Source organism: Haliaeetus leucocephalus, unplaced genomic scaffold, assembly GCF_000737465.1.
Source record: "Haliaeetus leucocephalus isolate CR32 unplaced genomic scaffold, Haliaeetus_leucocephalus-4.0 Scaffold545, whole genome shotgun sequence".
Classification (NCBI taxonomy): Eukaryota; Metazoa; Chordata; class Aves; order Accipitriformes; family Accipitridae; genus Haliaeetus; species Haliaeetus leucocephalus.
Window position 1 is genome coordinate 5,511,054 of NW_010972981.1, and position 15,252 is coordinate 5,526,305.

At 37.6% G+C, this 15,252-nt stretch overlaps 1 protein-coding gene across 1 annotated transcript in view; it reads right to left on the bottom strand.

Moving 5' to 3' along the window:
* SEL1L3 (sel-1 suppressor of lin-12-like 3 (C. elegans)) overlaps positions 1-15,252 on the bottom strand; it is a 31,498-nt gene that overhangs the window by 7,044 nt on the left and 9,202 nt on the right. Inside the window, exons 6-18 of the mRNA XM_010576870.1 lie at positions 15,015-15,147; positions 14,288-14,420; positions 13,404-13,550; positions 12,771-12,982; positions 11,043-11,222; positions 9,801-9,920; positions 9,043-9,183; positions 7,886-7,948; positions 5,516-5,692; positions 3,755-3,882; positions 2,997-3,080; positions 495-585; positions 301-385 (exon numbers count right to left, since the gene is read on the bottom strand). Coding sequence (XP_010575172.1) covers positions 301-385; positions 495-585; positions 2,997-3,080; positions 3,755-3,882; positions 5,516-5,692; positions 7,886-7,948; positions 9,043-9,183; positions 9,801-9,920; positions 11,043-11,222; positions 12,771-12,982; positions 13,404-13,550; positions 14,288-14,420; positions 15,015-15,147 — 1,694 coding nt within the window. The remainder of the gene's footprint in view (positions 1-300; positions 386-494; positions 586-2,996; positions 3,081-3,754; positions 3,883-5,515; positions 5,693-7,885; positions 7,949-9,042; positions 9,184-9,800; positions 9,921-11,042; positions 11,223-12,770; positions 12,983-13,403; positions 13,551-14,287; positions 14,421-15,014; positions 15,148-15,252) is intronic.

Sequence of the window (15,252 nt, forward strand, 5' to 3'; positions counted from 1 at the left end):
TCAGGCTCCTAAATATCTAGCCCCTTCTCACAGTGTAGCTTTTTTATTTTATTTTATTCAAATTTTATCCATTTTATGCCATAAAAAGGAAATTCTCACAAAAGCTGTGCTGAAACACAACTCTTAAAATACCTTTTTTCCCTCTTAAATTCCTATCGAAACACTAAAAAGAAAATGTATGATAAGCAGGGATTACTCTTCCCTCAACTTGCTCACTCACATAGAAGTTGTAACAAACATAGGTTTTGAAATTAAAATAAAAGGTAAAATTAAAATTCAGAAAGTATTCCTTATACATACCAAATGATGGTGCATTGACTTGAGAAACAGAGAAATTGTAGTATCTCCAAACACAATCGGTTGCTAGGTATTTCCTTGCGAGGTCCTGGAAAGAAAATAATTGACCTATTCATATCACAGAGAAGAGATTAGGATCACATTATTATTAACAAGTGTTCGTTTCAGGATAATGAGTTGTGAATACATTTACTTACTGGTCTTTCTTCACAGATGTGTGCTAAATTTGACTGTGACACTTCAATCCCAGTTTCAGCTGCTAAAACATAATGCAACAGAGCTTCATGCCTAATGTTAGATAAAAAAAAATAGTGAAAAAACTAACAAAAATAACATGCATTTTAATTATAGTTAAAAAATGCCACCAAATAAATTGGTAAGATCACCTAAGAGCAAAATTTTGGTACAAGGTTTAAAAGCAGGAGGCTGGCAAACCCATACAACAGCTACATCTACTGGCAATGCTTGGTGTAACAAGCCATGCTGGATCTCAAGAATTTGCAGTGTTGTCTGTCTTGCATTGAACCTAGATTGGCCTCAGTGTGCATTTACTCTAAGTGCAAGACTGATAATAAAGTTGAATTGATATTAAGCCAAATTATCTATTTAAATGTTTCAGATAAAACATTCTTAAAAGACTCTGACCTCCTCCACTAAAAAAAAAAATCCGTATATTAACTTAGCTGTGTATGTATCTGTCAATCATTCATCCGAGTACTTCTTTGGTATGCTTTACCCTTTTACTTCTACGACTTATTTGTCTTGTCTTTTTAGACTATGGGCTCTTTGGAACAGGAATTGTCTCTCATTATATTTGAATGGGCGAATAAAATAACAGTCTCAGTCCCTCTATGGACTCTAGACACCTCACGGACTGTAAAGCAAGTAATAAAGGCTAATTTTGCATTTGCAGTATAGCGGTTCAGTATTGCAGTACAGTGGTACACCATTGCTCATTATTCCAGAGGAGAGCATGTCTTTCACGTTCTCTATCACTCACCTACTCAGTATTATGAAGACTAAGCATTAAAATTAAGAGGAAGTCTTTAAAATCATGTGTTTGGTTTTAAAATTACAAGACAAAAAAACCACTTGGTGTACTTTTTTCTTACTAAAGCTTCCTATTGAAGGGTCATGCTTCCAATGATTTTCTCCACAACACAAAGCTAAAACCATGGCAAGTTTCAGGGTTCAATGGTTTGTATAACTGGAATTAAAAATGGCTAAATATGCATTTGACTTCAAGAGCAGGTGCTTAAGAAAAGAAACTTTAAATGAAATCGTGAAAGCTGTTGCCCTTACAGAATTAGCAGGTGTAACCTCCTGTTTCCCAACTGCTTCTGCAAGATTATAAATTCTTCCTTGTACTTGTCCTATAAAAACACCTGGGACAATGGAGACCTGGCACTACAGGAGGAATTCAGGATACCTACACTTGGAAGTCAGTTCTTCTGATCCTTAAGTCTCAAAGGGCAATTCAGAAAGAAACTACATTTAAGGCCTTTAAACCAGTCTCTGAAGATGAAACTACCATTACTAACAGGTGTGTAGAACACATGGCTGCTAATGCCAATGACTGAGGAACACTTATTACTTGGTCTGCTTGGCAGTCTAACAATTTACCCCTGTGCAAGATACATGAAGAAATATTCAGAAGGAAAGATTTCAACATGAACATACTCCTAAAACCAGAGATGACTAGGACCAGTATTTATAAGTAACTACCCATACACTCCCAGTCACTGGCACCTCAGGTGGGACTCCCAGCAGATTTTTCCTCCTAGCTGTTGAGACCAGACCTTCTGGGATCTTAATGCTCTACCTGTCACATACACCGGACTTTTATGCAAGTGTATGCAGAGTGAGCTGGGTAGAGTCACAAGCTTGGACATCAGAACATGCTACAAAAATATTGACTAGGAGTCTTTCAGTGTTGAAAAGTGAGGTCAAGTCTCAGGAGAAATGTCCGTGATGGACCGAATAAAAAGAAACTTCTAGGAATGGGTTACTCCAGAACAGTTCACTAACAGTTTCTTGTAGATCTCCTAAGCCTGAAGCACTAATTAAGCACTAGCAGGGGGAGGCTGCAGGACTAAACGAGCCATTGTCTTAATTACGTATGCCACTCTGATGCCTGCACATACAGTATCTGATGTCCATGCCGACAGGTTGCTGCAAAAATGGAGCATTAACCTGGAGGCTATTCTGAAACCTTTTAGTTGGTTCATTGGATATTGTAGCCTCCTATTATACTTTACAGAAAAGATAATACTAACTATATACAAAAAAAAGAACAAATCTAATCCAGCAGCCTGACTTCTCATGACATGGAATTATACAGAAGAGAGAAAGCAAAGTATGGTTTTTGGAACAGAGGGAATATTAGAAGTGAAGGGTGCTCCTCTGACTAATCCAGTGCACATTACACACTACAGTATTCCAGGATGAAAATCACAGACAGCAGATACAACACTATTTCACCCTACAAACTCCCTCTTTTTCACTTGATTCTGTCAGAACTATTGAATTATGCCTTGGGTCAACTCCTTCACTTTATGTCAATGGGTGTTTTGCTACTGATTTCAGTGGTGCTGCTATTTGTGGTTTTTTGAGTTGATGGCCCAATGTTTTTTATTTTATCATGCTATAAAGAAAGTGAAAAATAGAAAATAAACTTGAAAAGAACATAACAAACATACCATGAAAGTTCCAGATAAGCATTGAGAGCTTTTCTGATGACATGACCTAAGTAGCCGTTCTTCTCTGCAATGTGTTTTGCCCAGCTGTAGTAAAGAACAAACAATAAAAAATGAACAGCTGTGCTCCAGTAATGTTATCCCAACTCACACTGACTCAAAGGACACAAAAGGATAAGGGATCACCTTCTGACTTCTTCCATAAGACAAACTATGGGACTTCACAGTAATTGCTGCCTCAGACTTGTAACTGTTGACTGAATGAGAACATTTTGTCCATTCATCTCCATAAGCATATCAGAGACATCCTGTGTTTTTTCTTGGCAAAATTACTTTCTTTTTTTCTTTCTTTTCTTTTTTTTTTTTTTAAGAAAACAAACAGAAGTTAATACATGCTATAACTAATTATCTGCCTTTTTCTTCATGCAAAATACCAGTTCTACCACATCAGGAGCCTGATATTTCTTGAAAATCAAATAAGCGTGGCTTTGTTAGATACAACCTCTCAGAGTTGTTCGATACAGTCTCTCTGAGTTGTTCTGGGAAAAAAAGTACTAAAAGTACTCAGCATCTCTCAAAATCTACTGGTCATTTAAATAATACACATATTAATGTGGATCAAACTTAACTGCAGAACTTTTGTCAAGGAGGTAAGCACCATGACGTACAACATATTTAGACTATGGACTTAAAAGTCACCAATAATCAAAATAATCCCACCAGAAATATATTTTCCTTTAACAAATGGTTTCATTCCTTACATTACAGCTTTTTCTGGATCTCTAGGGAAATCTTCCATATTTCCTGTGATGTAGTACAGAGAGCATCGTAAAGTCCCTTCTATATGTCCTCCTTGGGCAGCTTTATAGAAATAGCGTGCAGCAACTGTCTGTGAAGAAACAAGACACAGTTAACAACCCTGCATTATTAACTGAGTTTATTGAGTTCCATTTCCCAGGTCTCATCTCATTAAATGAATTAGCAGAGGCAATTGGCTAATGAGGGCAAGCCAGTTTAACTACTTCTAATGTACTTAGGTGAAAATGAATTCCTTTCTTCTAACTTTTTAATAGTTTAGGCTGGAAAAAGGTTTTTAAAAACATACATTCTGGTAATATACGGAATGTCAAATAGAAAAGTGTCTAAATGTGTAACTAACACCTGGTAGCATGCAAGTCTTGTGTGCACTGATAAAAGTAAAATTAGTTATTCACTAGTAGGGAGATTAATAAGGGATCCTGGACAAGAGACACAGAATGGGACTTTTGCACTGGCGATGCCTAAGTGAAGGCTGGGGAACAGCAGCAATGCTCAGTGTGTCCAGCAGTGCACAACCACAGTGCTCAACCATCTGAAACTGGTTTATAAAAGATAACACAGGCCGAGCAGGCAGGGCCAGAGCTGCTGAAGCCAGAGGGCTGTGTGACTCTCCATGTTTTACCCTCAGAAACAGTAACCTGCAACATGAACCAAAGCACCATACAGCCTGAAATAATTTATTTCAGGAAATTTTTAATCGATACATGTTTTCTGTGAGTGACCATGGACTTCAGAGTATCCTTCACAGCCATAACAAAGTACTTCTCCTTGTCCATGGCTTTGGTGAATAAAGAAGCCTGGTCACTTCTAGATGTACACTTGGAATCAGTCCACTCTGAAATGTGTATTTTGGTCCCCAGGGAAGGAAAACGTGTTTGCCAAATGCACGCGTTGGCAAGTACTGCTGCTGTTGGCAGCAGAAATGCTCACCGTCTGGAGTATATCCAGATCTCAGACCTCACAGGCCACACTGGAAACATCTTTCAGCTGCAAGCACAAGGTCTGCTTGCATTTATTACAGCCTACCTCACTATGTTTGTGCTGTTGGTCATAAACTACCTAGTTAATTAAAAGGAATATAACCAAAGTAGACCGTTCCTATTAGGGGAAAATTAATTTTGCACATATCAATGAAAAAAGTTATAAATGGGCTATGTCACAGAAAGACAAACCAAAATACTGCAGTCTACCAGGACTGCATTAAATAGGTACATTTGCAAGTCTGGCTTGAAGGTCTTTCACTGCAGTTCTGAGGTTCACAGAAGCTATGTGAATGTAGCATAGCTGTTCACGAGTTCAGAGACAAGGTTCTGCTGCTTTCATCTATTGTGGAAAGCATCCTTTTCCTATATACTTTCCAATCTAAAACTGAGAGAAACCAAAAGGATCACATGATGTGAGAGCACACACTATCCTGGTTGCTGTCACTGGAAGGAGGAAAGCAGAGGCAGTCCCTGGAGCTAAACCTGCACGCTTTTTGCTTCTAAATTAAAGGAACACAAACACATGTACATAAGTATGACTGAGATATTTGAGTAACAACCCTCTCTCTAAGCAATCTGACTGAATTCCCCAGTAGCACCCTTCTTTGTGATAAAAGGTATCAAAATCCGACTCAGTGAACACAGCAGTCTCAAGAATGAAGCAAAATCTTCTAAACTGGGCCTTAATGTAAGAAATAGTATTATTAAATATTTACTCACTTGATTTCTACCAGGTACTCCAGGGTAAATCCCATCTAAATAAAGGACACCAAGGTTGTACGATGCATCTGGATTTCCCAGTTCTTCAGCAATTAACCAGTGTTCGGCTGCTTTTCTGTAGTCTCTTTTAAAATTGTGGTAATACCATCCCAATCCATTCACTGCCTGGGGCAAGCCCTTAGAGAAGGAGAAGAACAGTCAGGTCACATGTTTGATTCTGCTTTGGGTCACTTCACAATTCCAACCTGCTGCTCAACTTTGGGTGCTCTTGTGACCTTGCCTAGATTCTAGATGCCTGGCACAAGGATCCAGCCAAAATTACACTGATCTAGAACTAAGGGATATAAAGGTTTGCTGGCTTTTTTTCACACGATTCTTCCTTGTGGCCTCATACTGAGAGCACGGAATAAGACTCCAGCGTCGTCTTATTCTATAGAGTCTCAGCCATGTCTGCATTCATATTTGTACTTGTTGACAAGAACAAACTGTGACTGTTTTTCACCTGTTTCCTCTGCAAAACCAAAAAGGGACACCTATTCTTGTGAACTTCCAGAACCTGGTTGACAGGATTAGCAATTAAAAAAACCGCTTCTTTTAAACTAGAACATTTCCCTAAGAATAAATAGGAAGCAATGAACACAGAGCTTTGTGATGTTGTTTCAAAATGTGTTTGACCAACATCGTACAGATCTGCTTAAGATAGTGCTACATGCTAAGTTGCATCTTTGCATCAATAATTACGGATCAAGAGGAGAAAATCTTCCTGGGACAGTTTTTATTTTGGTTGCAATGAGTCACTGTCTCCCTGCATAAACTGGTGGATCACATGGTCGCTGAAGTATGCCAGCAGTTCAAATTACTCTGTACCAATAAACGTGAACATGCTATTTACTCCTATTTCATAATGTATGTTTAACAGCAACCATGCCAGAACAGTGACATAAGGTAAAAACTGCCTAAAAAATCTCAGTGCACAAATACAAGTTATTTGCTTGCTACTGTTGGCTTCTACACTGCAGTCTCCTTCTGTAATCTCTGTAGAAAGAAATACATACTACCGGCACTTACAAAGGCCGTCTGGAAAAGGATTCCTTTTCCTTTCAGATTTAAAGAGTGTTACTAACTTACTTATTAAAATGCAAAAGCAGTTAAACTTTTCAATAATTATGGTGTTATTTTTGTATAGAAGATGTGCACTGGAGCATAAAACCATAAGTATCTGGGTTCAAGGAGAGTAAGGAAATTGTTGTCTCTAGCATACTTCCTGGAATCTGTTCCTCAGATCCTGAATCAAGAGAATTTTGATTACACTGTGAAAGCCACTCAGTTTATTCAAGCCTTTCCCAAACAGGCAGTAGAACAGGTAGTCTCTCCTGTTTCAAAAGAATGATAGAACTAGCACAATTCTCTTCTGATGGTGGTTAGCAGTGAAGTCCTATTGTCATTGTCAGCCATTTAACTGGTTCTGGTTCTAGAGCTAGGAAGGTATTCAAGGTCTAGGTACTCATTTTTATACTAAGGACCAGATAATGGCCTGGGTAATATGGCTGTACTAGATCATTAAATGGAGCAAAGCTCCTCTTCTCTGTGGTGCCTGCCAATGTTTCCCCCTGCTATGGAAAAAACAGAAGGCTTTGGGACATCCAGGTTTTCTCCCTGAAGTAGAGAAGAGCTGGCCAGAGAGAGCGCATACAGTCTTTTTCCAGTCACCAGCATCCCCTGGAGGAGTCCTAACTCTAAGCAGAGAGAACTAGCCATAAACTGCCACAGCTCACAGGTGGTGGGACAGGAAGCCACCATGCTTGTGCATTCAGCTCTTGTGCTGCAGGAATGCACCATCACTCAGTGCAGACTGCAGAAGTACAATCCAGACCTTGGTCCTTACTCTTTTTCATTCACATTACAACTTAAAGATGTTTTGTTATTATAACAAAGCCTGCTGGCATGGATTTTCAAAGATGGCAGTTATTTCTACCTGACTCTGGAGAGATCACCATGTCAAAAGCTCGAGCCTGGTAGGCACTCCTATGAGAAAGCATACTTAGTATGGTCTAGAAGAAAATGCTTAGGAACATGAGGAAAAAACATACTCCTGGATCAACTATTCACTCTCTAAGTCACTTAACTATCATCAAGTTCCAAAAGATGTAAGTAGAGAGAATTCTTTTTTTTTCATAGACATTTTGGCTGATTTTGAGTGGTCTAGTCTCTCAGTTTGGGGAAATAAGACTTTCACCATTCATGGTGAAGACACTGGGAGAAGCAACCAGTATTTACCCAGAATTATGCTAATAGGCATTTTATATAAATCAGAGTTCATTATTATTAGCACCTGGTATAGGACTTTTACAAAGAAATATTACATTTCACCTTGGCTGCTGCCTTCTTCATCAATTCCAAAGCAAGTTTTGTATTCTTTTTCACACCTTGGCCCTAGGAAATAGATGTGTGAAACAAATAAAGAATACATAATGAAAATTCACATATACACATTCAAGATGCATTTAACATTGATACTATTATTTACTAGGTGTTATTTGGCTTTAAACAGCTACAACAAAAAAAGCAGCTTCGTGCTCATCCTTCACTCACAGCTTTACAAAATCTCAGTGATTCAGTCTAGGAAAAATTATTTCACCAGTCAATCCAAGTGATTTTTATGGGTAAACAATATCATGGATCTTTAATTTTTGGCAACTAAGGAAGAATGAATAGCATTCAAAGGTGCATAGATTGTTCACAATTCGGCAATGAGTAGGAGCTCTCAGCTTTCCTGAAAAAGGATGTCAGAGTGTCTCCAGAGGATATACACAGACGTTATGTTGATGATGCCCATATAAATTAATTCCAGACACGGGTCAAAGAGACTATGGGTGCTCAAAAATAACACAAGCAAAACTTAAACAAGCATGTTGTAGAGAACAGCCCTCCATTGTCAAAGGAATGAGATGAAGACCTAATGGTTCTTTACTAATGTATCTAACCTTTAGTACTGTTGAATGTCTCATGCGTGACACCGCTTAGCTGACACAACTTATTTGACTCACCTGGGGTTATGTCTGAGTTTAGCCTCTGCCATCTACTGCTTCTTACAGGGAAGAACTAACTACATGCAGAGGCTATTTAATTCCCACTCAAAAAAAAAATTCCCAGAGATCTAGTAAAGAGCATTCTAAGAAAGGATTGAACTTTCACCTACATCTCTACATCAAGCCCTATGCCTACTAGCTGGTTAGATTTTTGAGGTGACAAGCCATTAGGAAAAATTAGGATCCACAATTTAGGTGGTATTTTAATCCTGAATCTGTCCAGGAACAAAGTGACACAACTGCTTTTAACTTGCTCTTTTTAAAATTTTTGTGTATATCTGGTAAAAATCAACATTAGCTTTGTAACTCTTGACTGATTTTCAGAGTAAATCTAAAAGCACTTGTATACACTCTTACAGTGTGTCACTACAGATAACTTACAAACATCCATGACATAGGAACGATTTTTTGGAAGTGAAAATATGAAATGTGACTTACCTTAAATAACACAATGGCATAATCATATATTAACACTGGATCTTCTGTTTCTATTGCACCCTTTGCATACCATTCTATTGCAGCTTCAGGATTTTTTGCCACTCCTTGTTGGCCCCAAAACAGCATCTGAGCCAATCGTTGCTACAAGAAACCAGCGTAAGCACTAATGTTATAAATGCTAGTATTGAAACTGGAATTGCAGGAGCAGACTTTTGCAGGCTTAAATAGATTTTAAATATGTGAAGAAACTAGTTATATGTCCTCAACAGTTTGAAAACAACTGGTTATCAGGAATATTCAGAGGGCTTCCCAGTGGTGAAATGTACTGATATTAAATCTACAGCAGGGATATTTTTTACAGCTGTCAGTACCACAAAAGTCTGGCTTGATTTAAGGGCAGAGGTAAGTGATAAAGGCAGATTTGATGCGTGCAAACGGCTCAGTATTACAACATATTGCTGCTGGTCTCAGATCAGCAGCAGTAACTGCACTGTGTCAAACACAAACCCAGGGAAAATGATCAGAAAAGGAGGTTCCTTTTGCCTTGCATCACTCTTCTAGCTTTTTGCATGGTCACTGGATATTATCAGACAGAAACATGGGAAATAGTTCAAGCTCATAAAAAAGAAGCAATTCTGGGTGAAAAGAGAAAACATCTGTCTGCTTCACTCTCTTCCACAAGATTTCTACATAGTCCATAGATGTACATACAAGATGTGTGTATAAAATCAAGAAAGGGGAAATGTATTACTTTATACCTGTGCAGCTGCATTTCCTCTTGTTGCTTCATGTTTTAACCACATAAAGACATCACCATTTTCTTTTGTTTGAGCTTTTAGCAGCTCATCATCCATCAGCCTTATAGTTTCAACAAATGCCTGAAGAGTAGGTGAACAGAAAAAAATTTTTACACAATGAATTCATACATCTGCCACCAAAATGAAAATGTTGCCCATTTCCTGTTTATCCCTAAAAATTCATGATCAATACTGTGGTTTAAAATTGTCAGCACCCCTCTGCTGGCCAGTGCACTAAGAACCATCCTTACATCCAGCGTAAAAACCATTTACTGCTTTGTTACAGTACAAAACTGTAAGTCCACGCCACACTGGAAAGATATGCCAAGACGTCAACAACTGACCCCCGACCCCCCCGCCCTTTATAGTTTTAAATGCACTTAATAATAGCAAAGAAGTGCTTTTAAGCCTTTTAAGACTTTTTAGTTTCTATAGAAATCTCTCTTAAAAGATAAAAAAAGGCTGGCAGAAAGCTTGATGAAAACCTGCCCTACAGAACTCTTATCTAGGTGGCTGTCTGCTGATTTTTGGTTCTTCAGCAATCAAAATCTCTCTATTTTTTGTACATTATTATTTCTGAAAAGCCAGGATCCTAGTACTGGCCTACCTTGAGTATTCTTTCAAGATAAAGTTGTGTTCCCTCCTGTTTAGCAGCTCATTCTAAAATCATTTCACTGTAACTTTATCTCATCAGATAGCTATTTAACAGACAACTCTTTACATTTGATTATAGAGAAGGTATAAGTATGGAGAGGACAATTCATCTTTTACACGAACTTCATGATGTTAGGCTACTGAAACAGCAGATGAGTTGCTTAATAAACACATCCAATTATATTAATAATTAAAAATCTGAATGAGGCCCAAGAATAAGACTTAGACTTTACTGAAAGACAGGCATGTGGACAATTCTGAGGATTTGAGCCTAGCTTTGATTTGATTTCCCCCTCACTAAGAAACAGAGTAATGATACCTACACATAATTTGGGGGATTTTGTAACAATCATAGAATCATAGAATGGTTTGGGTTGGAAGGGACCTTTAAAGATCATTTAATCCAACACCCCCATGGGTAGGGACATCAATCAGATGAGTTAATATTTGTAAATCAAGACAAAAATGTTCTGGCCACATAATTAATATTAATATATGAAAAGTCATTTGCACAGAAAACAAATTCAGATACACTTTAAACTCTTTTACCTGTTCCCCTTTTATAGTGTGTTGATCCAACGATGTCTTTACTGCAATATTACTGTAATAAGCATACGACAGCTCCAAATCAAGTGGATAGTTATTAATGCCTTGGTAATGTTTATAGCCAAGATTCATCACAGCAAGTCTCTCATTCCCCTGAGCGCCAACCAAACTATACAACAGCCCCTGGCAAAAATCAACAGACATAAACAAGAGTGAATTCACTGCACATCTCACAAGTTTAGCACTTCAGTGGAGGTTTACAGGGAACAGAGCGTTCAAACTGGTAGCTGATAATACTAGCTGTACCATGTAAACACAGTTACAAGATCAAGCACAGCCCTAAAGCAGTCAAAATGTCTTCTATATGTACAGAAATATTTGAAAGAAAAACTAGACTCTCTAAATACTTCTCAAGTATTGCTCTTATTCTGCTACCACTAAGTGTGCAGCAATTTTTTAATGCCACTTTATTGTAGTGTTAATTATACTCTGACACTTTTTATACCCAGCAGTGACTTAACTAGTCTTACTGATGTCAACTGGAGTTTTCACACTGAATTCAGTGGAAACATAAGGAACTTAACAAACAGCACTTGAAAATCTTACCCTAAGGATTTGACAGGACTAGAAGGATGGGACTTGAGGCTGACAAGGTTTCAGCACAAAACTCCCTTGAGATACATGTTAATTGGTGGTAGAAATAGTCTAGGTACCGCACGTTTGCCAAAACCATTTTCAGCACTACTATTATTTTTCACCTGCACAGTAATAAAAACAGTGATATCCCATCTGCGCTGGATATTAAATTATTTCCTATGCTATCTGAAGCAGATCCAATAATGAAATTACTTAGCCTCCATAATTAGCACTAGGTATACTCCATAATCAGGGTATAAAAAAGGCTCCTGTCTAAGGTTTCTTGTGTTAGAGAAACTGGAGTGAGCTTGGCCTCGGGGGTTCTTCTGATTTAGTATCCTGTAACCACATTAGGCAGATCTGCTATTCTTTATGACCATTTTATATTAAACTATTATATCACAATTAAATATCTGTTGGCAATTTCAGTATAGCCCTCTTCCAGTGATATATAAACACCTCACCTTTATTTGACCTTGCAATGGAATCGCATGGAATCATTTCAGTTATTTGCCTAAAAGGTCGGGAGTTCACACACTCTGCAGCTGCTCAGCTGAAGCATGGTCAGATTCTTCCAAAAGAAAACTGTTCTACTTTGGTTACCTTTAATCATTTGACCATAATATAGTCATGGCCACATTTTTGCATGCTGCAAAATGGGACTTCTTTCCTGACTGTACTATGCAACCTTTCTACTTTAGGAGATTTGCCTGACATAAGACTTTTTTCATACCCATCTACAAATGACTGTGGGTGACTCAAGGGTTATTACCTCATCCTACTTTCTCAGTGACTGGAAAAAGCAGTATGTTCCATGCTGTTCACTTTACCACCATTTTTAGGTCTTACTGAATCATTGATTTCCTTGTTCTGGATGAGCAGGATAAAGATTCCCACTATCAGGACTTCATAAAGATGTCACTGCCATCAGGCTATTTAGGAGAAGCTGTATTGGGGAATCCCTTCAACAACAGCCTGGATCTGGAGGCCATTTCACATTATTAAATTTAATTGATCATAAATTCATCCCATTTCTAAATTGCCTTTAAAGGTAATTAATTTCACAGACATAACCAAACATATTAAATATACTACCTTTGTACGATCCACAGACACACCGAGCCCTGTTTCGAATATAACTGCAAGGAAATAGGAAGCTTTATGGTATCCACAACAACTGGAATCCACCAAGAGAGGGACAGAGGAGCCCATATTGCTGAGGCCATCGGCGCTGGACAAACCCTTTGCAACCTTCTCAAATATCCTCCGTCCAACTTCTAGAACTGTGTCACTTCCATTTTCTAACACTAAAAATAAAACATAGGATGCACAACTATTGCAAGAGTTAAAATTAGGAACCAATTTCTCCTCCTTAATTTAATGGGACTAAGACAGATTCTGTTATTTCTCATGCTGAATGGTAGTCTCAATGCAGATAACCAAAATTCCTAGAGATACAAGGTACTATTGAATAGGAAGGGTGAATAAAAATCCAAAAGACCATCTCAAAGTAGCTAACCACTAAAAACATAAGGATATCTCTATTTCCTTCTACATAATAAGCCATCCTTCATTTGCAGCACAACATATAAGCCACATAACGCTCCTTTACTATGTTAGCTGATATGAAAAAAAGATGTATTAAGCATGAACTGAAGTCAAAGCATACTAACTTACATGACATATATTGTGGCATTTTTTAAGAACAATAAAATAAAATATGATTACCATCTGAAGCACTGAAATCCATCTCTTGTAAGAGTTTGAACAAAGTGTGGTACTTTTCCCTGAGCTCTTTACCCCACATGAAGGCATCACATTTGGATTTTTCTCCATATTTGTAAATCAACTCCAAATAATAGTTTTCATAGTAACCTAGAGAAAAAACATATTTAAGGCATGAGAGCTGACTTGGCTGATTTTTTAAAAAGCTTCTGGTAGAAAAAAAGATGTTTCTAGGGTAAACTAAAAATTCACAGACAAGATGAGCACATACTTAACACAAAGTAGTGCTAAAAACTCACAGAGCTAGCACAACCCACTTACATAAAATTTCTTCTACTCTCTTCCAGACTCTGGTCACAATGCATGCAATCAAATTCTAATTGGAAACATAAGCTAGTTTTCAGCACACATCTAAGATATGTTAATCTTCTTTCACTAAAGCGGTTGCTTTGGTATAAAGCTTCAATTACTGCACATTAGGCAACTGTGGCAGAGCCATTCCACCAAAACCCACCCATTTTTGGGAAACGGCTTAAAATATATGTGCCTTTAGGGTCACTTGGGAATGAAACGGAAGAAAGGCATTGAATAGCTTACATGTAAGCTTGAAAGTGTTTCTTTGTCCCTTTATGCACCTGTCTTATTAGAGAAGAAATATCAAGAACATGATTTAAGTTTGTATTCCATGGCACAAAAGTCTTCGCAGGGACAAAACCACAGTTTTAGCTACCAGTAACAAGGCTAAACTCTTCAAATTGCCTTTTTTCTTATTATGGCTGAATTTAAGTTTACTTTTGATGACTGTTATCCAGATTCTGGTAAAAGGAAAGAAAACAGGTCTCCAAAGATGACAGTTTAAAATTCGTATCTCATAGATCAACACTTACAATTTCTTAGCGCTTTTTCGCCTTGCCTTACAATATATCTGTACTCATAAACTATTTCTTGAATGTCCATACATCTCTCGTAGTAGAGTTCAATTTGTTCCACTGTTTCTTTGTCATGAAGAGGGTTAGAAATCTATAAAAAGGCAAGTGACGGATAAATGGCATCTACAGTATCTGTTGTCTATGCTTGGCTAAAAAGAAGTGTTGTAGGCAAATAACAAAAGGAAACAGACTGTTTACTACAATCAGCTTATCTGGCACATCATGTTAATGTGCCAGACGACCTGATGCTGGCCACAAAAGGCTATGACTTTAAACCAGTTGCCATAATCCAAGAAACCATGGATGAACTTCCAAAATTGACCAAGCCTATGTGACTTTTACCACCAATTTCAACAAAACCATAAATTAATCAAATGCGTTCAATACTGTATCATCAAAAACTCTGTGAAACATAGCAATACTGAAAATAAGTCCTTCCTTAAATACAGATTTACGAACATTACTTTACGTACTCACTTCTAGAAGTCTTATCTTTTAGCATTTGAAGTAGTAACTAACATTCCTAGATTTCAACAGAAAATTATCATATTTTGGTTATATATTCCCAACTATTATGCTTCATAGGAAGTTTATCACCAGGTAAGAGCTTCAGTTAAAAAACCATAATATACAGACATAGCTGGCTGCTAATATTTAAACACTTCCAAATACTGCTTTTGTTCACCTGTTCTGTTTCCAACACGTTGAGACGGTAGTATTTCACAGGTCCAAAGAATGCTTCGATACCATTTACATATCCACTGCCTCCAAGAACAAAGTATCCAGCAGTGTCATCGTAATAGAAATCTTCCCTAAAACTTGAGAACATGAAAGAGAAGTAAGCTGGCTATCAAGAGGTACTACGAAAGAAAAAAAGAAATTTGTACCTCAGAATTTCTGTAACTGACATCTTAAACTCATTG